Source organism: Mastomys coucha, unplaced genomic scaffold (genome assembly GCF_008632895.1).
Source record: "Mastomys coucha isolate ucsf_1 unplaced genomic scaffold, UCSF_Mcou_1 pScaffold9, whole genome shotgun sequence".
Classification (NCBI taxonomy): domain Eukaryota; kingdom Metazoa; phylum Chordata; class Mammalia; order Rodentia; family Muridae; genus Mastomys; species Mastomys coucha.
The window spans coordinates 46128489-46152872 of record NW_022196915.1 but is presented as its reverse complement, the minus strand read 5'-3'; the positions used below and the strand labels follow the sequence as shown (position 1 = coordinate 46152872).

The 24384-nt window shown below is 45.8% G+C and overlaps 1 protein-coding gene and 1 pseudogene across 9 annotated transcripts in view; one reads left to right on the top strand and one right to left on the bottom strand.

Moving 5' to 3' along the window:
• Atp8a2 (ATPase phospholipid transporting 8A2) overlaps window positions 1-16158 on the top strand; it is a 554904-nt gene extending 538746 nt beyond the window's left edge. For 7 of the 9 annotated variants that reach the window (XM_031362598.1, XM_031362599.1, XM_031362594.1 and 4 more), the window contains 2 exons: window positions 3091-3182; window positions 9335-9573. In XM_031362598.1, coding sequence (XP_031218458.1) covers window positions 3091-3182; window positions 9335-9432 — 190 coding nt within the window. In that variant the 3' untranslated portion in view covers window positions 9433-9573. Of the gene's footprint in view, window positions 1-3090; window positions 3183-9334 lie in introns of all 9 variants that reach the window. The other 2 variants (XM_031362595.1, XM_031362603.1) reach the window with 1 other exon arrangement.
• LOC116084160 lies at window positions 12845-14548 on the bottom strand (annotated as a pseudogene).
• Window positions 16159-24384: the final 8226 nt, after the last annotated feature.

The following is a 24384-nucleotide window of genomic DNA, read 5'->3' as shown; positions in this document are numbered from 1 at the left end:
TATATATATATATATATATAAAATGACTTACTGGCCGTGGTCCAATTTGTCTTTGCTATACAGCAGAATCCCCAAGAAGTAGGCTCTAATGCTAGTGAGGGCCTGGACTTGTTAGCAGGGCAATACCAAGCAGGCAATGGGCAAAGGCCTTCTGTTTCCATGTCCTTCTATAGGTTTCTAGAAGGAGGCATGGTCCAAAGTAGATCTGGACTAAAGACCTGGATTAAAGGTGTGTCTTCCACTTCAACAAATCTGAATTAAAGATTTGTCTTCCCACCTCAAAGATCCAGATTAGAAGTGGATCTTTCCATTTCAAATTAAGCAAAAACCCCTCACAGGTGTGCTCTGCCCCCATTTCTGGGTTTTAGTTCATTCCAGATACAGTCAAGTTGACAACCAAGAACAGCTGTCACATGAGGCACATGGGACTTCCAATGCCTCCTGAGTCGGTGGGTGTCAGCCCTGCCTAAAGGGAAGGGTCTATCACAGTCCTCTCTGTTTTGTCCTTGTTGTTGCTTCTTGTTTTGAGGGGTGCTGGGGGTGAACCCAGGGCCTTGAGCCTGTTAGGCAAGCCCTGTACATTGATGCTTTCAAGGATGCCCAGCAGCTAATATAAAAATGAGCGACTAAAACTACTAATCTGTTTGGGATTTTGTTTTGGCTTCTTCCAGTCTCAGCAGCAGCTGTGGGATCTGCTGCAGGGAGACAAAGACAGACTAGTAGTCACTGACTTCATTGCACTCCCGCACCTAGGCAGCTAGGTGATTTCCAGTCTTGTGTGATTCTTTTGGGGAGGGAAAGCACTTCCTAGCAGAAATGTGGACAGGAGAGCTTGTTTTTCCCCAGCACAACCCTTCCCAGTGTGCTCCTCCTTCCTCCGACTGCTTATTTTCCAGGACAGAAACATAACACCTCCTCCAAGTTATGTCAGCTTCTAAAAAGGGCCCGTTTGTGAGGACTTGTTGGAGCTTCAGTTTCACAGTCATTATTGGGGAGGCACCAAGACCGCACGTAGCTCATAGCTAGTCTGAGTTCATGTTTACCTAACACCTTCCATACCAGTAGAGCCTGGCTAGCATACCTGTTTGTGCCAGCAACGGGGAAAGGGGAACATAATCAAAGACATCACTTTACTTCAACACCCCCGCAATGCTGAAGAAATGAGCTGCAGACGTGCCAGCCTTCTGGAGAATAGGAAGGAATTGGTCTGGAGTCAAGACCTGTTTCTTCCTCTTTAAAATTGAATTTTACTCTTTTCAGCTGTGATAAAATGCATATAACTTAGAATTTGTCATTTTACGGTCTACAGTTTGGTGGCATTTGCATTCACGATATTATGAGGCCTTGCAGGCATCTCAGGACGTGTCTCCCTAAAGGGAACCCATCTTGCTCTCAACACTCCCCCTCCCCTCTGCTCCTGCACCTCCTGCCCTGCAGCCACTGGCATCCACACGTTGTAGGTTTCTATCTCCATGCATTTACCTACTCTGGAAATTTTATATACTCATGCCTAGCCTTTGGGATGGGGTAAGCTTTTAAAGAATGTCTGTGTATATCGTGAATTGTGGCTGAATTCCTCTTGTCTGGTAGTAGAGCATCTAGGAGATATTGTTGATTCAGGTTGACTTTCTAGGGGGTGGTGGTTTCACCATCTTGTAGTCCCATCAGTGCTCGAAGAGGGTTCCAGTTTCTTCACACCATCTCCAACCCTTGTCTCTTCCTAAAAGTTTATATTGTTTGCTGTTTTCATAGCTGTCCTCGTGGGTGTGAACAACTGTCTCACCATGGTGTTGATTAGTCATGAATATGTTAGAAATCTTTGCATGGACATGCTGACCAGTGTGCTTCTTCACTATACAAAAATGCACCCAAGTCCTTTGTTCATGTTTCAGTTGTCTTGTTTACATTTTTGTTATTCATGCATAGGGGTTTCTTATATATTCTGGGTATCAGGTCCTTATCAGATATAATTGATTAGCAAATGTTTCTCCCATTTTGTAGTTGCATCTTGCTCTTTTGTAATGTCCTTTGATGTATTTTAATTTTTTTTTTAATTTTAAAAATTTCATGTGTGAGTATTTGACCTATATGTATGCCACATATATGCTTGGTGCCCAAGGACAGATGAGGGTATCAGATCTCTTGGAACTGTAGTTATGGGAGCTTATGAACCATTATGTGACCTAGCATCTATAAGAAACTCCTATAAATGAACAGCAGAAAGATAAACAACACAACTGAATCATAAGCAAAGGACTTGAATGAATGAACTGAACTCTGGTCCTCTGCAAGAGCAAGGGATGCTCTTGACCACTGAGCCATCTCCCCAGCCTCACTTGGTTTTTGGTCTTTTGTTTGGTTTAGTTTAGATTGGATCTCGCTACGCTGGCTCTTTTGCCCACACTGGCCTCAAATTCCCAGGGTAGAAGTGATGCTCAGGTCTCAGCCTGAGTAGCTGGAACTACAGGTGTGCACCACTGTGCCCAGTTTAAGGGTTTTAACTTTAATGAAGTTGGTTCCAGTCTTTGTTATTGATATTTTGGGTACGAGAAAGGGCTGTTATCAGCATCAGTTATTCTGCAAACTGTGGGGGTGGTGGACTTGCCTGCTGGCGCTCCATCTGCCTCAACTAAGGGTGCCCGCCATACAATGAGGGCTGGTGCATCTCTGTTAAGGAGACGCAACGCTAAGCTGGAAATGTGCATAGGGTTGCTGGCTGCAGTAGCTCCTTGCCTTCTGTCTGGGTACTCACATGGACTTCCCTCTGCATGTGTCTGAGTCCTGATTGTCTTTCTTTATAAGGATCAGGACCCATCTGTATGTCATTGTGCCCTCTGTACAGATCTAGTCTCCAAGTATAATCCTAGCCTGGGTTTGGGCTTCAACATGGAGAGAGGCAAAGGAGGGAGATAGAGATAAATCTGCCTGGTAGGAAAAGGGTGTATGTATTGCCTGGTGCCTCTGGGAGGAACAAACAAACCTTCTAGACACAGGAGGCTACTTTGTCACTTCTCTTAGTCTGAAGCTATATGGATCCCTCAAAGAGGTGTTGGGGTGACCTGAGTCCTGATCCTCTTCGCTCTCTTGCAGGATGAATGAGCGTGACCGTCTGATCAAGAGGCTCAGCAGGAAGACACCTCCGACCCTTTTCCGAACAGGCTCCATCCAGCAGTGTGTCAGCCGTAAGTGACAGTGGGCAGCAATGGATGGCAGGCTGCAGGATGAGAGCCAGGCATAGCTGCCAGACCTGGAAGCATGAGAACGTTTACTTTCTGAACGTTGAAGTTGGGTGATCACCAAGAGCAAGTACTGATGGTCCATCTGCTGGGCCGTTCAGCTGAGCTCTCTGCCTGTCAACAGAGACGTTCCCAGTGGAGCTGTCACTTGACAGCGCCCCAGTCCTTTTCCTTATTTCCCAAAGTCCCTAGGAGGGGTATAGCATATCCGGGAGGGCACAGAATTAGGAGCCCAAGACAGAGAGCATCCATATGCATCAGCTTGTGGTGCTATGGCTTTTAGGTCACTGCCAAGGGACCCAGGTCACAGCCATAGCCTCTGACCTAAGGTGAAGGTCAAGGTATGAGGATTGATGGGATCTTCCAAAGAAAGCAGTCTGTAAGGGTCCCCCCTCACACTGCTATCCTGTATCCATATCTATAAAATTGGGAACACTGTGAGAACCCAGCCGAGGTTGTTGGGAAGGCAAAATATATATATATATATATACATATATATATATATATATATACACACACACATATATACACATATATATACACACACATATATATGTATATATATTTAATTATATATTATAATATATTTAATATATTATAATTATATATAATATATTTAAGTATATGTATATATACACACACATATGTGTGCATGTTAATATTAAGTATAATATATATTAAGGATAATACATCCTTATACACTATCACATGAAGTGTATAAAGCCTTTAGGATGGTTGTATTCACACTGTGGACCATGGTGCTTGCCAAAGGAATGTCTGAAAATAATCGCAGGAAGAGTATGCGCAACCAGGCAAGGAGACTGAGGCAGGAGGATCACAAGCCCAAAGCCACTTGAGCTACAAAATGAGTTCAAGGCCAGCCTGGGAAACTCATTGAGACCCTGTCTCAAAATAAACAGTGAGATGAGGGCTGGAGGCAAGGCCTGGTGTCGGATCTCTTCTTTAGCATGCACAAGGCCTAGGTTCATTCTTCAGTGCCAAACCAATTACATACGTCCATATACAGTACATTTAGCATCCAGGGGACAGCTACAACTGTCTTAACAATGACCTCTTTTTTTTTTTTTTAAGTCAACACTTGAAAGGCAAAAAAGGTTTACTGAACAAGACATATGACTGCTTCTAAAGTCATGTCCCAGTTACAAAGACACTTTATGGAGGGCTAGCGAGATGGCTCAGCAGTTAAGAACACTAGCTACTCTTGCAGAGGAGCCATCTTCAATATTTATCACCCACATAGTGGCTCACTACCATCTGTGTCTCCAATCCCAGAGAATCTGATAGTTCTTCTGGCCTCTTCAGGCACACGGTGTACCTAGACACACATTTAGACAAACACTCATACACATAAAATAACAATAAATAAAATATTTAAAATTTAAGCCCTTAATGAGTTCTCCTAGAGCCTATTAAACAACTTAGAATGTCCCTGCCATTCATGACGAGACTTTCAAGTGCTCAGAACTCTGAGACTAAGAAGGGCTCTGTAATTTCTCCGAGCCTTGAATGTCCCTGTCCAGCTGTCTTGCTGTCAGACCTCAGCCTCACTGGGAACCTGAGAGACTCTAATATTCAGTGCTCAGTTGTCACCATAGTTTGTATAAGGGACAGAAAATTAATTTAAGTCAGAACCTTTAGCAATGATTCTAATTGGGCTCAGTCATCATGGCAGAACCCTTAAAACTGAATTGCGCAACCACATAAGGAGAGAAGAGAGAGACAAAGACACAGAGAGACAGAGAGAGAGAGGAGAGAGAAAGAGAAAGGAGGGAGAGGAGAGAGAAGAGAGAGAGGAGAGAGAGAAAAGAAAGGAGAGAGGAGAGAGGGGGAGAGAGAGGGAGAGAGAGAGGAGGGAGAAAGAGAAAGGAGAGAGAGGAGAGAGAGAGAGGAGAGAAGAGAGAGAAGAGAAAGGAGAGAGATCAGAAGCCACATGCACATCCCCGTCTCTTGTCATGTGCTGCCTTGTGCTGTATTGGGATCCTACCAGTAAGTCCACTAGATATGGTCCCTCAATCTTTAGCTTCCAAGTCTGTGACTTGAAATAAATCTTCCTGCTTTATAAGGTTCTCACCTTTGAATGTTTCTTTATAGCAACACAAAATAGATGAATACAGTTCTTACGACCTGCCAGTGTGCAGTATCAATAACTGAGATCAGTGTTTCTTGCACAGTCTAAACGTCCTCATCAGCACAATTGGTTTACATCCTCTCCAAAACTCTCCTTTTAGTAAGCCGTGATCAGATCTCAAGTTCAAAGGAATTTTATTCTGAAATTGTGAGTGGATGGGACGGGGATGACTTAACTTCATCTGCTTCGACAGATGCCCCTCCCTAACAAGACAAAACAACTAAGAATTAAACCACACAGCACTCGGTCTAGAAGCAGGAGCCAGGAAGGCTCACAAGAGGGTCAAAAAATGCTTCTCCTGGTCCCCATCTCCCCATCAGGACTTCCTGAAGATGACCAGAAGTGGAAAGTGCAGAGGGCTGGAGCTTCCCCTGACTCCCCATAGGGATGTTCCCCCAATAACCTAGAAAGAAATCTGCTTCCTGGTCAGGCTTAGGAGCTGCCCGGTGGAGTCCATGAGTGGCACCCCCATCCCCACCCCAGTCCCGTCGTCCATCTTTTTTCTGACAGCCTAACTCTCATCAGATCTTGTTTTTAAGAGGAGAAATTTTCTGTCAGGGAAACCCTTACCGGTTCCCAGGATAAATCTCTCAGCACACCCTCTTCCTTCCTTCCTTTAGTTTTTGTACTCGAGGGTGAAGCAGAACTTATGGCAGGCACATTCTCTGCGGCTCATCTAGAGTCCCTACCCTCTTTTTCACTTTCCATCCTGAGATAGGTTCTCAACTTTTGCCCCATCTGGCTTTGAATTTGCTATATCCTTCTGCCTCCAGAGGGGCATTTGGTCATGCACTGCTCACCTGAAAACAGGACAGGATGAGAGCGTTTGCCTACCTTTCTGATGAGAAGCCTAGAAACCTTCATCCAGAGTTACTGAGGCAACCCCTTGCCAGCCCACAGTACCCCATGAAATGGAGACTCTTCCAGAGTGAGTTAGATGATGTCCAAAAGGATACCCCTTCATTATTCATTTACTTGTGTTTTGAAAACCCTAATAATGTTTATTTTTAATGTGTTAACATTCATTTATAACTTTCATCCATAACTCCCTATACACACACACACACACACACACACACACACACACACACAAACACACCCCAAAGGCCTAAAAGGATTAGCAATCTTTCAAATTGGACTGACAGTCGAGACAGGCTCCTCTATGACTTTCATGCAGAGGCCTCACCCTCTATGCAGAGTGAACTAGCATGAATCAGGGCAGGGCATGGCTGAAGCCTTAGTATGATCAGCCACAGGTGCATCCTGCATCCCTTGGGAAGAGCTGAAGCTACAGGGCAGGCCTTGTCCGAAGCCATTTTATCTCACATAGAAGCAAGCCCAAACCCAGAGCTTCACGAATCCAACATTACAAAGCCTAGTAATGGCCAAGCAAGGACAAGACGTTCCCTTTTGTGCCCCTAGCACTCCATCCATCTGGTCATCACCCAAGATAGGTGCCCAGCCAACTGACAATGCCATCTTCTCAGAGAGAACCCACAGGCCCTCTTGCCTCAAAAATATTTCTAGATTCTCTCTGGGAGGCCTGCCCTTGATCACAATGACTTCCTTCATATTGAAGGGTCTCTGCTCATGGGTTGCAGCAGTCACAGCCACATTGCAAACCAGAGGCATCATTCCAGCAGTACATCCCATCCAGGGACAGCTGCTGGGACTGATGACCCTCAAGGACACACAAACCTTTCCTTGTTAGAATACTGGAGAATGAACATTGTTGACTTTAACGGTGGCAAGCAGACTTGCTACCAAAAGGCATACTGGTTTTCTTTTACTCGATTTTGCTTTGAATCGCTCCAAGGAAAAGCCATTCTCTTGGACTGATGTAAGAATGTGTCACAAAGCACACCTTGTGTGTGGTCAGAGCAGGGACCTGAACGGAGGAGACAGAGAGACCTACCTTTAGTGGGGTTCCAGAGACCAAAGTCATTTCCCCAACTTGCACACCAAGCACGTGCTGCATGGGGAGCTGCTTCCCGTGTGGTCAGGCTTCCTGTTTGGGGGGATTCCTGCTTGTTGGGAATGGGCAGCAGGCAGGCGTGTCTGTCATCTGTGCTCACACTGGTGTGACCTTCCTGCCTTCACTGATCTGTCTCTCTGACTCCATCCTCTCTCCCATGGCTGCCTCTTCTGCAGTCTTCTCCCTTCTGCACAGACTCAGCATCCGAGGGAATCCCCAACCCACTCTGCGTAGGAATCATTGGTGCCCACCCACGCCTTTAGGCTTTCTGGGCAGTAGCTGGCAGGATCACTCTCCTGAAGGGTGGGAAGCCAGTCTGGGGACGTGGATTCTGAGGTTTTGTCACGCAAATGAACCTGGAGTCTTCCCCACTGCCTTCTGTCAGCCTCCCTGCCTGTGACTGCTTCTTCACCTCCTGCAGACTTTATTCTCTGTCAGACAACTGAAAACCCTAACAACCCAATTAACCAACTGACAGCTGCCCACATTTTCTGATTTCCTTTTCCCCTTTTTAAAGAATATAAATATCCCCACCCAGGGATGGGGTGGGGGGAGTTATGATCCAGAGCAGTTTCCGAAGATGCAGGAGGCCCTGGGTTCTATCCCCCACACTGTAACAAAGAAAAATGTTTAAAAATACTGTGCCGATTATCAGACAGCTCCATTGATAAAGCACAGATTGGAAGACAGGATGCCTTTACAAACATCAGGTTTGACTGTGCTGTCTTCCGGCCAGGACATCTAACTGTGCAATGGGACTTCTCTCTCTGCCACAGCAGGAGTTGTCTGTCATAAGAAAGCGGCTCACACTGCCCAGCTTTGCTTCCCAGCTCCACCACTCACTCAGTCTGTGACTTCGGGCAAGTGAAACATGTCTCTGGGCCTTACTTTCCTGAGCTGTGAGTGGGAGCATAGTGTCATGTGTCAATGGGTGGAGTCTTCAAGCCATTTTCATGCAGTGTGTAGAACCGTGGTGGGACTGGTTTTGTTATCGCCCTGTTCGGCTCGGCCATATTGTAAACATGGCATTACCTGTTCAGCTTGGCCATATTGTGAACATGGCATTGCTTCATTTGCTTACCAGCCAGAACTAGTCCAATTCATAGCCTGGAACTCTTTATAAACTGTGTGCTTTGCTGGCTTTACTAGGGATGTTTTTCCTGACATGTTTATGACCTCATAAAAGCAGTAGGCTGGTCAGGACCTTTCCTCTTGATCAGTGGTAGGATAGTGGGGTCACGGCCCACTAACCCATGTTTGCGTTTTCCACACTGTGCCCCTAAGAATTAGAAAATGTACTGCTGTGATTTGAATGTCCTCCATAACACATGTGGGCATGGAATCATTGTGGTGATGGAACTGAGAGGGAAGCCCTTTTTTGGGGGGTAGGGGGGTTCGAGACAGGGTTTCTCTGTATAGCCCTGGCTATCCTGGAACTCACTCTGTAGACCAGGCTGGCCTCAAACTCAGAAATCTGCCTGCCTCTGCCTCCCAAGGGCTGAAATTAAAGGCATGCATCACCACTGCCCAGCAAGAGGGAAGTTTTAAGGGTAACAGAGTCACATGAGCTCTATTCCGGCCAGTGGATTAATGTCACCCAGGAGTGGGGTGATATCTCTCCATGTTATGTTGCAGTAAAGAAATCATCACCAGGATCTGCCTCTTGGTATTGGACCCCCAACCTCCAGAACTATAAACAAAACTTCCAGTTCATACTTCACCAAGTCTACGGTATTTTGCTAGAACAGAGGAGCAAACTCCTTCTGTTCTGAACCATTCCCATCCCAGTTTGGTCAGCTCCCGAGCCATCTCTCTTGGTCATAGCCCCCTTTGCTTTTGCAGACCTCTTCATCTAGAGTCTCTGTGTCCAAAGCTAAGAAAGTCCCATGACCACCCAGTCAATGGGGTCTTCCAGGGAAGTCTAGAATGGTCCCTACGTCTCCCGCTAACACTTCTTCCTGTGTGTTTCCGTAGATGGGTATGCCTTTTCTCAAGAAGAACACGGAGCTGTTACACAGGAGGAAATAGTCCGTGCTTATGACACCACCAAAGAGAATTCAAGGAAGAAATAAGAGGCAAAGTTTCCTGATGGCTCCAAGGAAAGAGATTCGGTTTGTTGCACGCAGTGTTAACAGTTTTGTCAGAAAAGACTGTCGCCAGCAGCCAGACACCAGAGAACACATTTCTGTGGCCTTAGCCGACCAGTTTGTTAGCAGCTCTCTGTCCTTGTGCAGTCCCTGGGCGTAAGCCTCAGGGGAAGCCATTCTCCCAGCTTGTCTGCAGCGCTTGGCCCTACTTCTGTTTACGTTGTTACGAAGCCTTCAGCTGGGCTTTGTGAGGTGTGAAATTAAAAACTATGTTTCACCGATGCTCAAACATCAATACCAGTGGTTCTGGGAGAGAGGGAAGGGGCATCATGTTACAAAAGGCCAGTCCTGTGTAATTGGAACAGGGTACACTTACTTCCTGTTTGGTGCATGCACAGATCATGCAAGCCTCGCTCTCTGCAGACTGCTCGCCCACTTTGATTCCTGTTTTGTTTGTCTGAAGTTGGCATAAACTTCTTGATTGCAGTGAAATCAGAAACACTTACGGGTGAGGGATGAACCTGAGAACATTTCTTTGGCTCTTTGAGCCACAGCCTCAGCAAGGCCACCAGCCAGCGTCCCATGCCTTGCTGGTAAGACCTGCAGTCTCATCTTTGCTCCCTTGTGCGGTTGCCCTTGAATCTGCACAGCTGGCCCTGGGTGCCGTGCCTCACAGCTGATAGCCACCCACCCATGTTCCGTGTGTCTTTGTTCCTCTGTACATTCAGATATGGATACCAGAAATCTTTCCTCTTGCCTAGCCCCGCCCAACCCTGCCCAGCCCAGCTGCTGCCCTATAACTCCATAACTGAAGGGAAGTGGCTGATCCATACCAAGCCTTACTTAGCTGTCCTTTTCCAATGGGATCCTGTGGGTGAGGGTGGCAGGCTCCGCACACCATATCATCCGTAGGCTTCTGGCGGCCTCTCAGAATCGATGTCTGCTTCCTGGATGCTCAGAACACATTTTAGACTTCCCACTGTTTGGAAGTGAGTTTATAATGGTGTCTGTGCACTGAAAGAACAAAGCTGCCCCCTCCCCCTTAAATTCTAGAATCGGGGTGAGCCAAGGAGACAGCACAGGGCAGAGAGTAGTGAGGAAGAGGACCCCAGATCTCCCTGGAAGGTGACAAAGGACATGAGACTCAGGAGACAGACACAGAGGACATTTTCACCAGGTCTCCAGGGAACTTCTCATGCCCTATCCTTGACAGACAGTTGTGATCAGCCCATGTATGTACACTGTAGCAGAAACCAGACCTTGTCCTACAGATTTTTTTTTTTTTTTGAGCTGGTTGATTTTCTTGAAGCATGTAGTCTTACACTGTATGCCAATCTAACCTCAAACACACTTTGTAGTCCAGGCTAGCCTCAAACTCTCAGCCATTCCTCAGCCTCCCAGATATGGTCTCCTTTCTATATCCAACACGTTTTAGACCCACGGCCCTCTCTGAACAGTGGCTTAGGCTCTAAAACAAGAAAAGGAGTGCCCATTTCCACCTTTATCCACTGCAGGTCCCAACTCTGAGTTGGAACAAAACCTGGGGGCCCCAAGCCTGCATGTGAGAATGTGGCGGGGCCCTCAGAAGTCACAGGCCTGGCGGCACCCTTTCTTCCTTTACTTTGGCTCCCAAACTCCAAAGCCCTAGACTTTTGGAAGGCTTAAGGGGAATACTCTGGGCACCTGTTACTGGGTAATGTGGTACCCCCATGCTATCAGGCTGCTGTGTGAGCTTAGAAACCAAAGCAGCACAGAGACGGCCGAGCAGCACAAGGTGCTGCATCCAGGAAAGGAAAGGCCACTACGCTTTGCTTCCTGACCCCTTGCTGATGCAGCATCAGGGATGAACGGGTACTGAAAAGCCTAGGATAGGATTTGCATTGAGTAAGAAAACTGATCCTCACTTGGGAAGTGACCAGGCTGCTGAGATGGCTTGAAAAGGGACAGGGTGGCACAATTAACAAGAATCTTGGGAGTGACCTCTCTTTGCTCCCTGAGGCAAGTAAGAAAATCTAGTGTGCCCGGCAAGTTGGAATCCTGAAAGATTATACCACATGGGAGAAACAGCAGGAAGTGTGCCTCAAATCAGCGAGCCAGCCATGGTGGACATCTGAATTGCATCCCAGAGAGGCTGGGGTAGAACTGTGGGGAGGAAAAGAAAGCCAACTGAATGTGCCCTAGGCTCTCCCCTCCCCTACTCTGCCCTGTCCTCTTCCCCCCACCCTTCCCTGTGCCCCCCTCCCTTTCTCTCTCTCTTCCTTCCTGCCTTTTTTTTTTCTCTTTTCATTTTCAACTTTAAAGATTGGAGTTATTTGGGAGAAACAAAACAAAACAAAACAAAACCCTCAACCAATGATGGGATTTTACATCTCAAGACATCTCCCAAATAATGTCTACAGATTACAAATCATTTTCATAGAAAAATACTTTTGCACAAATTTTACACGTGTTCAGGAGCAGGAAGGAAGTCATCCCTGCTTTATTTAACAGAGAGCAAAGTAGGAAATTGGGATTCAGCAGCTTTCTTTTGTTAGGGGAAAGTGTCTACAGCCAATGGTTTTTAAAAAACTCGTTCAGCTGGGGGTATCTCTCTAAAAGCCTACTTCCTAGCTACTAGCCAATCAAGTCCACAGGATAAGCACTTTGCTGTGCCCATGTTTGCAACACACTATACCAATGCTTGCACACTAAGACCAAAGTATCATTAATCTGCAGGTACCCTGACTTCCTGCAACAGGAAAACTTGCCATCTTTAGAGCTGACTCCTACAAAGGTGCATATCAAAGCAGACAGGTTAGGATCCTGTATTGCCGGAGAATCCAGGACCCTGTTCAATAGTTCTTTGCATTTTTCTTTATTCTCAAGGGGAGTTAAGAAACCAACCCCCCTACACGGAAAGCCACACAGTATAAGCCACATTCTAAACCCATGCATAGGGTTCCAGGGAAGGAAACTTACAGAAACCTTAGGTCACCCCAATCAAGACAGAAGACCTCCAACTCAGCTCTCCTCGTTTATGCACCACCCCAAGTCCATCATTTGAATTACTCTGTTCTCCAAGGGGTGACAACAGCAGGAACCCACAGACGGCATGGGGGAAGAGGGTGCAGGAATGCTGGTTTGTTTGAAAAAAAGCAGAGATTCCAGAGGCCACAGCCTGTGGTGGCCAAGATAAAATGCCTTTGAGGATGGGTGTATGATGTAGAGACTACTTTCGGGAGGCTCACCGTATCACCGAGAACATGAGATAGCCAAAGTGACAAGGCTTTGAAAAAAATGTGGATATTTTTGAAAGTTTAGAAAGGACAGCATTTAGACGGGACAAAATCAGGACAGTAGTTTGATTTGCTCTAGAATGAGGATAGAGAGACTAGGAGAGAGCACAGGATGTGGGGGTCTACTTAGTATGGCTGTCTCCCACCTTCTCATCTTCCTCATCCACAGAGACAGCAGCATGCTTGCTTGCAGAACTGAACTTGGAGGCTGGGTTCTCCTTGGATTGTTTGGCTCAGGTGCAGATCTGGGGTTAAGATCTTGATCCTCTTTGCTGTCTTTCCTATCTAACTCCGTCCTGTGGTATTTGTTCACTCCATCTCCAGGACCTCAGCAGGAGATGTTCTTTTAGGGATGCTCACCCCATCTACTTTGTTTCCTTCCTTTTTTCTCCTTCCTCAGAAGGGCTGAATGCTTCTTCCCATCACTTGTAGGGACAGCTGCTCTGTGTCTGAGCTCTGAGATCCAGCAGGAGGGGCAGAGCATTGCTTACCCCCCCTTCACATCCCCCCCAGCATTCTCCTTTGTTGGAGGGGCTGACATTATTCTTAGAGGCTGATCAGGTTTCGAGGTTTAGAGGTTGGAGAGGGACAGTCTTCTTTATGAAGTGCTTCATTTTCTAGAGACTTCTCGCTCTCTCCTTTATAATCTGCCCCACATGGCTGAGGCCCCAGTCTGCGATGACTCACTTCCTGTCTTCAACGGTTCTTTCCTGAGTTCACCCAGCCAACTTAGGTGTCTCTGCTGGGATCGGTCATCTAGTTCTGGCTCGTCCAGCTGATACTGCAATGTCTCCTGCTCCCCCTTAGCCACTCTTCTACTTCTGTTTCCCGAGCAGCTGTGTCAACAGGCTTTGCCCCTCCAAAGATAGAAAGAAGCCACTCGACTGGACTGGGAGGTGCTAGCGAGGAATCATCTTGCTTAGGAGTACTCGGAGGCTTTGCATTCAGTTTGGATTTGTGTGTGTGTGTGTGTGTGTGTGTGTGTGTGTGTGTGTGTGTGTGAGAGAGAGAGAGAGAGAGAGAGAGAGAGAGAGAGAGAGAGAGAGAGAGAGAAGGGAGGGAGAACCTCTGTTATCACACCTATAATCACCCTACAACTAATCACTTCTGGTGTCACCTATTCTGTCATAACTGTCTTCATAGTGGTCCTCACCTCTCTGTAGTCATCATCCCTATGGTTCCCACTACCGAATGCTCTTCTGCCTATCCCGGAGTCATACACTTGGAGTCTCTGCCGTCTCTGTTGTCATAGCTATCCTGGCGCCCATATGTATCTCAGCATACCCATCTGAAACCCATCCTGATACTGCTGGGAGCTGTAATAATCTCGATACCTTTCTCCAATGCTAACATCATGTCTTCGAGGAGGGTAGTCCTCAAAGCTGTCTGCATCAGGACAGGCCCTCCTGTTTGGATCTGTTTTGTGAAAAAAAATCTCAATTTCTGTCTTGCCCCAAAGAATGATCATCCTGCCTTTACCTGATGCTCGATCGGTGACTTCCACTCAAATACTCATTACCTACTCGTTACCTAGAGGGTCCTCGATAATCCTTGGGGCACTGATTGGAGCACTTGGGTCCTCTAACTCTCCATCGCCAACCTGTCTGGATTGTTGGGGTCACTTGGCAGGTGTGCAGCATTGATATCTCTTCCTCTAAGAATTCTTTAATGGAGTCTTCTGTCATGTCATAGGGCAGGTTCCGTAGGAAAGCAGTATAGGGTGAGGATTTGAGCAGACCACCCTGGCTGATATTTATTTCCTCAGCAGCCCATGGAGCAGTGTGAGGATGGAACAGGCTATTGGAGGTACCCTCTGCACATGCCATCATTACTGTGCCAGATCGTCTGTCCAATCAGCCTAGCTGACAGGTTGGAGACCACTGCTCCCTCCCCCCATCTTCAACTGTAAAACCTGTTTGGGAGGTGGTCTCCCCTAGTTAATCTTATTTTTTTGCTAAGGCTACCATGTCAGGAGGGGAAGAGAGCACTTGCTGGAAGGCTTCACTCCCTACTCATTTTCATTTGGGAGCTTAACCAGTTTGGAAAGATTGAATTAAAATTCAGCCTTTTGTCGGACACCTAGTCCTCTCTCGAAGGCCCTAAATCAGATTAGCAAAGGCAAGTGTTTGTTTGGAGATTTGTTTTGTTTTGTTTTCTGGTCTTTTGACTTTTTACAGTGTGCATTTTCCCGGGGCATATTTTCTTCTTTTGAGAGATAGACTAAACAGTCCCTGAAATAATGAGGTATACAGGCAGGAGAAAACACTTCTGGGAGGGATGGTTTTCTATTTTTTTTTCCTCTCCTGATTAAGCTTTCTCCTAGCCAAATGACTAAATTGGGTTTCTAGGCAAGGCAGCTGTCATGGTGTGTGATGTATACTATTTATGCAGGGACCACAGGGGAGCTGTGTCATTTGTCCTGTCTTTAAATTGAGGTCAGAGTGTCTCACACACAACCCCTCCTCAGGGAATAGAATGGACCGGACTAGGTTGCACATGCTGTCTGTCAGCTCCGTGGAAATGTCATGTGGGACATGTCACTCCTGTCAAATAGTTTGTGACCCTTGAGCTGGCAGGTCAGATTTGGTCAGCACTTCCAGGGCTGCCTCTGGGTTGAGCTAAACTGGGTTTAGGGCTAAGTTGGCTCCCAGAAGGCTCTTATGTCTGGCTAGATTCCGTTCTTGAAACTGTAAACAGTCCAGCCAGCATCCTTTCAACTTAGTTCTGGATTCTGCTACGCTCCTTACCTCTATGGGGAAGGCAGCAGTGTGGGCAGCCTGGAGTAGCACCAACTAGCAGGAGGTCCTCAGTGTGACGCTCCTGGAAGCAGAGCTGATGGATCTGCTCTGTCTCACTGCAGAGCAGTCCAGATTTCTAGATCAGTATTATTTTTCCTATCTCCCAGCACTCATGCAAACACAAAGACAAAGAGCGGAGTAGATGACTGTGCTCTGGCAAAGGGGACAAGGCTTATTCAACATTTAGAAAGAAATGCGCTCGACAATGACCCTGGGCTTCAGCAGAGCCCAGCTGAGCATTTTCTTTTCTTTGACAAGCCTTCAGGTATGCACAGCGAAAATCAATTGTGACTAATCAAGAAGCAATGAATGGTTTTGCTGTTGTCTTGATCAAGACAAGTTCTTACGTAGTCCAGACTGACTTTGAACTCATTGTGTGCTGAAGCTGCCCGTGAACTGCTGATGCTCTTTGCTTCCTGAAAAATGTTTCACTGTATGTTTGTGTTGCTGAACTCAGGGCCTTGTGAATGCTAGGCTAGTGTTTGCCATTGAGCTACTTATGTTCCCAATCAGTGAATAGTTTCTGTTTTGTTTTGTTTTGTTTTTTAATCGAAATTGGGTATCAAGAATCTGACCATGTAAACGGCTATGTAGGCTTTCAGATCGATTTTTTTAAATAAAGCTATCATCCGTAATTTCTCACTTGTTATAATAATGAGCTTTTCTTTTGAGTTGTAAGGAAGATGATTTTCATCAGCTAGTCTTGTCCTGATGCCTTAAGCCGTGAGTTGAGGGTCTACAACACCGTCGTCAGAGGAGGCAGTCTTTGTTTGGAACACGTGAAAGGGCTGCACAGTTCAGTCAGGGTTGGAATTACTGCCCAGGGTCATTGTCCCAAAGTAACTCAAGGAGTGATTTCAGCTTTTGAAATGTAGCCTTCTTCTCCTGGGGTCTTTAAAAACTAAACAGGGAAACTGGCCAAACAGGCCTAAACTTAGCAAAGAAATAGGTTTATCAGATCAACCCAAAAGGTCTGGTGTGATGGCGCACACTGTGACCCCAGCCCTGAGGGTTCAGCCTAGGCTGCACAGTGAGTTCTAGGCTAGCCTGGGCTACATAGGAAGACTCCATTTCAAAGAACAAACAGAACAGATGTGGCCACCCCGTCATACTCTCTGCATGAATGTGCTTAAATTAACAAATGTAACAACAATAGGAAAGTTAAATATAATTTTTATAATTTTAAAATAAAGGCCCCTCAAAATAAGAAAGTGTGCATCAGTTGGCTGTGTTGGTAATTCTATGTTGGCTTCAAGGCTGGTATATATATATATATATATATATATATATATATATATATATATATATATGCATGCATACAAGAGGGGAGATTAACTCAGGGTAGACTTAATAGAAGGTTTTCCACAGATAGCAGTGGTACTGGCCCAGGATTCCCATGGCAGCTATTAAGTGTCCCTAAAAGAGAAAGACCAGTACTCAACACAGTGTATGGCATCCTTCATTCCTGCATTTTTTTTAAATCAGTACCCATGTCTATCACTTCCCTTTCCACTGGCTTTACCCAACACCAAGTCTCAGACTATGTGTGTCCTGGTTTATTTTTAAAGCACCCCCCTTCAACTAGGATGAATGATTTTCTTGGGTGGGAAAAGGAGGGTGTAGGAGCAACATAAATCTAAGTGATCAGAAGCTGCAGACCAAGGAGAGAGATCAGCCCACCCTCGCCCCGGCCTAGCCTTAGGAACACCTCAACAGTCCCCAGGGAGAGGAGACAAAGGAGCGATTCTTTTTTTTTTCCACCGGGCTGGCTCCTTTTCAGACTGCTCTCGCTGCCTCTGAGATATCTCCTCTGCTCCCTCTCCCAGGCAGCAGACCAAGAAAAACAGCTCACAGGATTAGCCCCTAGGCCTTTCTTCTGACCTGGCTCAAGAAAGGAAGGAGACCTGCTTGTTTGAGAAATCAGGAACAAAGTGTCAGGTGGCTGTGATGTATGGCAGAAATAGGAAGAAGAAAGTTGAAATAGCATCACTACCCAAACAATCCTGCCTTGGAAAGCAGGGGTCAAGAGGGTTTATCAGAAGCCGGGGGCCCTTCCTGGTGGTAGTGCCTGTGATCCTAGCAGTCTGGGACGCTTAGGCAGGCGAATCAGGAGTTGGAGGCCAGCCTGGGCCACAAGCCAGATCCTATAAAATAAAACAAATAGAAGCTTTGTACAGGTAAGATTTTCTGATTTCCTGTGTGAAGTAGGAAGGAGAAATGCTAAAGAGCCAGGAGGTTGCACTGGATCTAGCTGTGTTCCTAGAGGTAGCTGGTAAGTGCTTACAGGGCAAACAGCACACACCAATTAAAAAAAAAAAAAAAGAGGAAACCTGCCTGGTCATGGAGTTTCTCTCCTTCCAGCAAGATCCCCACAGCATATCCCATAACTATGGACAATTATCCTATGGCAATTACAAAGATTCCCTGTGCTGTAAAGACTCGCCTGGTTCCCAGTCATCAACTCTATGGAAGGCCTGAGGCTCCTGCTCCCTCTCCCTTCTTGCCAGGAATGGCCAAGAGCAGACCAGCACCAGGACTCCTCTATCTGGACCCCCCTCCCCAAAGCAATGCAGCTTGCACATCGAGGATCAGCCACAAGGGAGAGACCCACATCCTACCTGTCACTGACCCCACAACGAGGATGTGTCTCTGGCATCAGCAGAGCCGTGTGTCCCTAACCCCTGTCCCATCTGTTCTGAGATTGCTCCACTGCTGTTTGCCAAGGATGGGTCTTAATCTAGCCATGCAGGGGGAAGCTGGCTGGGCCTCATGAAACTGGCTCCCAGCGGACAACTGAGAGCTTTCGTGACACATGTGAGTTTTTGTTCCCTCTCTCTGGGAGTGTAGTGACTTTCAGGGCTGTTAATCTCTGGTTGTTTACATGATGACAGTATGGTGTTAGGAAGCCAGTCTCCCTCCTGGAAGGGAGTTCCATGCCAAGGATGTCTCCTTGTATATTGGTTTTATTGATCAGTAGCTTTGAACAATCCTGTTAACTGGTGTATGTCAGCACAAACCCATTTCAAATAAATGTTTGGTTAAAGCAGAAGACTGTGCCATGTTTTATTTTGGAATCCCCCTTTCACACCCATAAGCAGTTACTGTGACCACATAACCACGCCTCCTTCATGAGAAAAGGCTCTAGAAGACCACACCAGGTTTTGATGTGTCAGCCAAAGGAAAGAACTGTGTCTAGATCAATATCCCCCCAACCCCCACCCCGGGGTTCATCTCCACATCCCTGCAAATTGGGAGGGAGCTTTTCAAATTCTATCAGGAACAGCATCAATACATGTATTGATGTGTTTGATTCTTTCCTTCTTTCAGCATGGGGATTAAATCCTGGACATTCTAGGCAAGTGCCCTGCTGTGAGCTACACCCTAGCCTGGCGTCATTATTTCTCAGGTGCATGCTCCACAATCTATTTTGAAAACCCAGAGATCCTCCTGTATGCTTCCTGCCCTTGTTTTTCTTTTGTTTGCAGTGCTATGAGTCAAAGGCAGAGCCTCTCACTTGCTAGGCAAGCATCCTAACACTCATCTGTGGTCCTGGCATACAAATCCAAAACTTGTAAAACCTGCTTTGATGCCACAAGTAGACAATTTGCACTATGGAACTTCATTTGATTTACGAAAGTATCTAAAGTATGGTCTAAAGCTACCTTCTGGGGCACTTGGTTGCAGATGTTTCTAATAAGAGATGCTCAGTCAGTGTCCCAGCTTCATTTCTGCTGCTGTGATAAAATATCCTGACAAAAGCAGCTTCAGGGAGAACAGAGTTTGTTCCAGCTGTAGTTCCAGGTTATTAGTCCACGGTTGTGAGGAAGGCAAGGTGAGCGAGAGCTTCAAATAGCTAGTCACACGACATCCACAGTCAGGAACAGAAAGAAAGAAATGCAGACTTGCTTGCTTGTGCTCACTGTGATTTCTTCTCCACACAGTCTGAGACCTAAGGAACGGTCCCACCCAGAGTGGACTGGTTCCTCCATCAGTGGACTTAATTAAGACGATCCCTCAGAGACATGTGCACAATCCAACCCAACATAGACGATCCCTCAGAGACATGTGCACAATCCAACCTCATGTAGACGATCCCTCAGAGACATGTGCACAATCCAACCCAACATAGACGATCCCTCAGAGACATGTGTACAATCCAACCCAATGTAGACGATCCCTCATCAAGATTCTTCCCAGGTGATTCTAGGGCCTGTCAGGTTGACAGTAAAAGCCAACCTTCACAGTCAGTATTACCAACAGAGGTTCAAACCCTTCCCTTACAGAGCTGCTTGCACCAACCCCACTCAGGCCTGCTCTTGGGTATTCACTCATTAACAGTGTGCCATACACATAAGCAAAATTGTTTGAAGCTTGAAGACTGACCTCTAACCTCCGTCAGCTGCAATGAAGTGCTCTAGACTTGAGATTCCAGAGGGGTGGTTGTTTAAAGGGAAGGTACCTCGGCTGAACTCAGAGAACCACCTGCTCCAGAGCAAGTCTAAATAGCCTGTTTCTCAACATTTCTGTAACGTTTATTATAGAATCACTCACAGAACTGACGCTGATATTCCCATCTATCCTGAATTTTTCTAAGTTATTTGCAGAGAAATTGCTTTTGATTTCTCCCCAACTTTCCAAAAGTGTTTCTCTTCATACATTATTTTCTGTGATTAAAAACCTTTCTGCCTGGGCCAGATTTTATGTGGCTCAGTAGTAGGACACGTAGTTAGTGTGGATGAGGCTCTGAGTTCCATCTCCAGGCCCAGACAAAACAACATGCACACACGTGCAAGCACACACACGCATGTGCACACACACACACACTCACACACATTTGCAACCCTTGCCTTCACCTGCTGGCCAGATCGTAACTGTTGCTTACCCCAAAGGGCCCAAGTGTCAAAATGGCTGCCTACTGAACTCTAAACAAGTGTGTTGGAATATGGCAATCCAGCCCCTGAAGCTCCATCTGGAGGAATTGAGTGCACATTCTCCAAGAGGCCCCTTTCAAATGTCCTTGAAAGCATAAAATGGAAAATATCCCAGGTGTCCATCATCAGTAGTATAGGTAATTAGGAATCCTACAATGAAATCCCCCCACCACAATTAAAGGACACGACAGTGGTCATTATGTAGAAGGAAAGGCAGATACAAAGGATTCCACTGTATAATTTCATGTGTATGAGGTTCAACACCAGGCGCAAACCATGTCCTGAGGAAGAGAACTTCTGACCTCCTTACCTTGGTGATGGTTGGTTGACCTAGACACTTCAAATATTGTGCTTGCTGTATGTGCATGTAATTAATTGGATAGAAAAGTTAGATGAAGTGATTCAGTATCAGTCAAAATTAAACTTAACAATGAAATTAACTGTTCCAGAGTGTAAAGTTATTGAGGAGAGGATACGGTAGTTGTGTAAGCGCATGCGTGTGGTGCTGGAACACAATGCAGGCCAGTCAAAGATTCTAGCATTCAGCCCCAGGCCAGCTCTCACTCTGATTTCCTGAATCTGGATCCATCCATGAGAAGCCTCCAGATGACCAGTCATGTCAGAGACAGACCCAAGGATGAGAGAACCCTTGTGGGTTATAAAACCACAGTGTAAAGAAACGAGGCTGCTCTACCAGGCGCAGCACAGAGAAAGTACTGATCAGGAACTGAGAGAGGCAGCTGAAAAGACATTTAGGTTAGCCCAGGCAAAGTGTAACTCTTGATAGGCTAGTGGAAGATAAAACAAGAACCCTGCCCCTAAGTTACTTCTAGGGTTCTTCCTCTGTGTGATGTATTTATTTACATAAATGCATTTCTCTATATTGAACAGATTAAAAATATCTCAATAGGAGTTGGAGGGTATATCTATGGGTGCAGCTGTCACATGCTATGTGATGTCCTTTTGTCCCTCAGAGGTGAGAATTACAACCCTCGGTTCAGAAATGACAGGGTAGGCTGTCATCAGAGGCCACTGAGCATGCACTAGAAATGATTCTAAGTTGGTTTTGCCTGATTCAGCAAATGAGTCCAAGCAGAATCCTGTGCAAGCTACCCACATAGACGCAGTCCATTCTGCTCAAAACATCCTGAAGTCAGTCTTCACACATACATACACACACAGCAAATTTATGTTATAGTTCAGATGACAATCAGTGGCTGGGTTTTCAGTCTCTTGAATCCAAACTAGACCAGGAAAGTATGATTTTTCTAAATGACTTACATGTCAAAATGGCTGAGAATAAAATCCAAGTTTTTTATGTCTTAAAGCAGTTTTAAAAGGCCACTGTCATTTTTCACTTAGGTTTTTAGAACAATTGCTTGGGGCTGGAGAGATGGCTCAGCAGTTAAGAGCACTGACTGCTGTTCCAGAGGTCCTGAGTTCAAATCCCAGCAACCACATGGTGGCTCACAACCATCTATAATGGGATCTAATGCCCTCTTCTGGTATATCTGAAGACAGCTATAGTATATTCATATAAATAAAATAAATTTTAAAAATAAGATCTTGGAGTTAAAGACAGTTGGGAGCTATGTGGGTGCTGGGATTTGAACTTGGTTCCCTGGAAGAGCAGCAGTGCTCTTAATGGCTTAGCCACATCTCCAGCCTCCAGTTTCCAGTTCTTAACCCTGGAAGACACTCAAATGAAAAGAACATGCGTGCTTCTTAATTAATAAAGAAAAAAATTTTGAGAAAGTGAAGACTTGTCGGTTGATTTGTGTGGAGGGAGGAGGGAAAGTGGGCACTGTGGGAGGCATCCTCCTGTGCTGGCTCCAGTCCTCCCGACACATTGGGAACTTTTTTCAACCCTTGTGTTCTTGGACTGGCCCTTTAAGCATGAAAAGCCCTGTAAAATTTCACCCTGTGATGCTCCCCCAGTGGCCTTGTCTGGCCCTCTCTGCCCCCTCCCCTTCCTCAGGCATGCTCCAGAGAGTCCCTGTTGGTGCCTAATGTGTTTAAGTGTTTAAAGCTGCCAGAACCTGCTCCATGCACTTCCAGTCTTCTGCCCAAGACCTTTATATTTACCCTCACCACACTGGGCTGCCCTTCAGAGGCCATGATTGTTACTCAAAATGCAAGAGGAATAGGCACAAGCAGGACATAACCAGATTTTTTTTTTTAATTCCAGAAAGTTCAATGAACCATGAATGCAATCGCACTGTTGTTTTTATCCAGCAGTAATTCAGTGAAGTCCTGTATGGCAGCCTGTCCTTAGAGGCTCGCTTTTTGCCCAAATGACTAACAGGGAAGTCTGATTTCTCTCTCTATGGCCACCCACTTTTCAGATCCCAGCAGGATCTTATTCCAATGCCATACACGGAAGTCTGTCCTGGGTATCACAGTAAAACATACACACTTCAGGAACACCGTTCTGTCGCACCAGGCTAAGTTAACAGGAATCACAATTCCAAAGCCCGCTAACTTTATCCCTTGGCATCTAGAAAGCTCAAGCAACTGCAGACAAGTGTGTGTGTGTGTGTGTGTATGTGTATATGTGTGCATATATGTGTGTGTGTATGTGTGTGTATGTGTATATGTGTGCGTATATGTGTGTATATGTGTGTGTGTATGTGTGTGTATGTATGTGTATATGTGTGTGTATGTGTGTGTGTATATGCGTGTGTGTATGTGTGTGTATATGTGTGTGTATATGTGTGTATATGTGTGTGTGTGTATGTGTGCATATATGTGTGTGTGTGTATGTGTGTATATATGTGTGTTTGTGTGTGTGTATGCCATTTATCAGCTGGCTGAGCCACTTCAAGAAATTAGTGTGGATTTGTGTACTGGAGGCCTGACACTGTAACAAGGGTCATTGTGTGGGTTCAAAGTGGGGTAGCCAGAGGAGATAGAGCCTCTGACTCGGAAGTCCTCCTAGCCACAGCCTTGAGGACCATTCAATCTCCCTCCCACAGTCCAGGTCACTTATGGGCTCAATCATCAGAGCCATCGGCTTAAACACTGTAGAAAGTGTGTGACTATTTTTCCATCAGTAAATGTCCCCCACTTTTTAGACAGACTGTAAGATATTTCAAATGAGTGCAGATTACACCACAGAAGTTCAGAAATTTTATATTCCCAAGAGAGCAAGAAAGGCATGCTGGGACTAGGTATTTGTACTTCTACTTTGCTAGCTAGCTCTCTCCAGTTCCTCCTAAAATCTAAAAGCTCCGCAGTTGCTTCTAGTGACGTTGTCCTCGGAGAGACTCAGTAGCTTCACTGGATGAGACCTCCCATCTCATTTACTAGAACTTATGTTTTCACCACACAGAAAAGTGAAGACATCAAACGATCTCATCTAAGCAAGCACTCACTAGCCACTGCTTCAGAAATGCACAGAGGTAACCTGCATCAAGCAAAGTTCTGGTGTCAGATAAAGAACTGGCCGACGAGCCGGGTGGTGGTGGCAGTGCACGCCTTTAATCCCAGCACTTGGGAGGCAGAGACAGGTGTGTATTTCTGAGTTCGAGGCCAGCCTGGTCTACAGAGTGAGTTCCAGGACAGCCAGGGCTATTCAGAGAAACCCTGTCTCGAAAAACCAAAAAATAAAATAAAATAAACAACAACAAAAAAACCCAAAAAGGAAACAAGAATGTGATTTAATTCTATTTACTTAAAATATGTTTTTAAATGTTAACAAATTCAGGTAAATTGAAATCATGTAACTTTCCTCATCATAATGCAATAAAAGTTAAAAAAAAAAAAAAAAGAAAGAAAGAAAAAAGAACTGGCCGACCACAACTCACTGGCTTGTCGCTTGGCTTTGTACAGCTAGTACTTATAAGCTGGATTTTATCCTTTGAGATGGTTGGGGGGCAGGCAATGGGGTGAAAACTATTTTGTGACATTGACATTTCATGGAATTCAGATCTC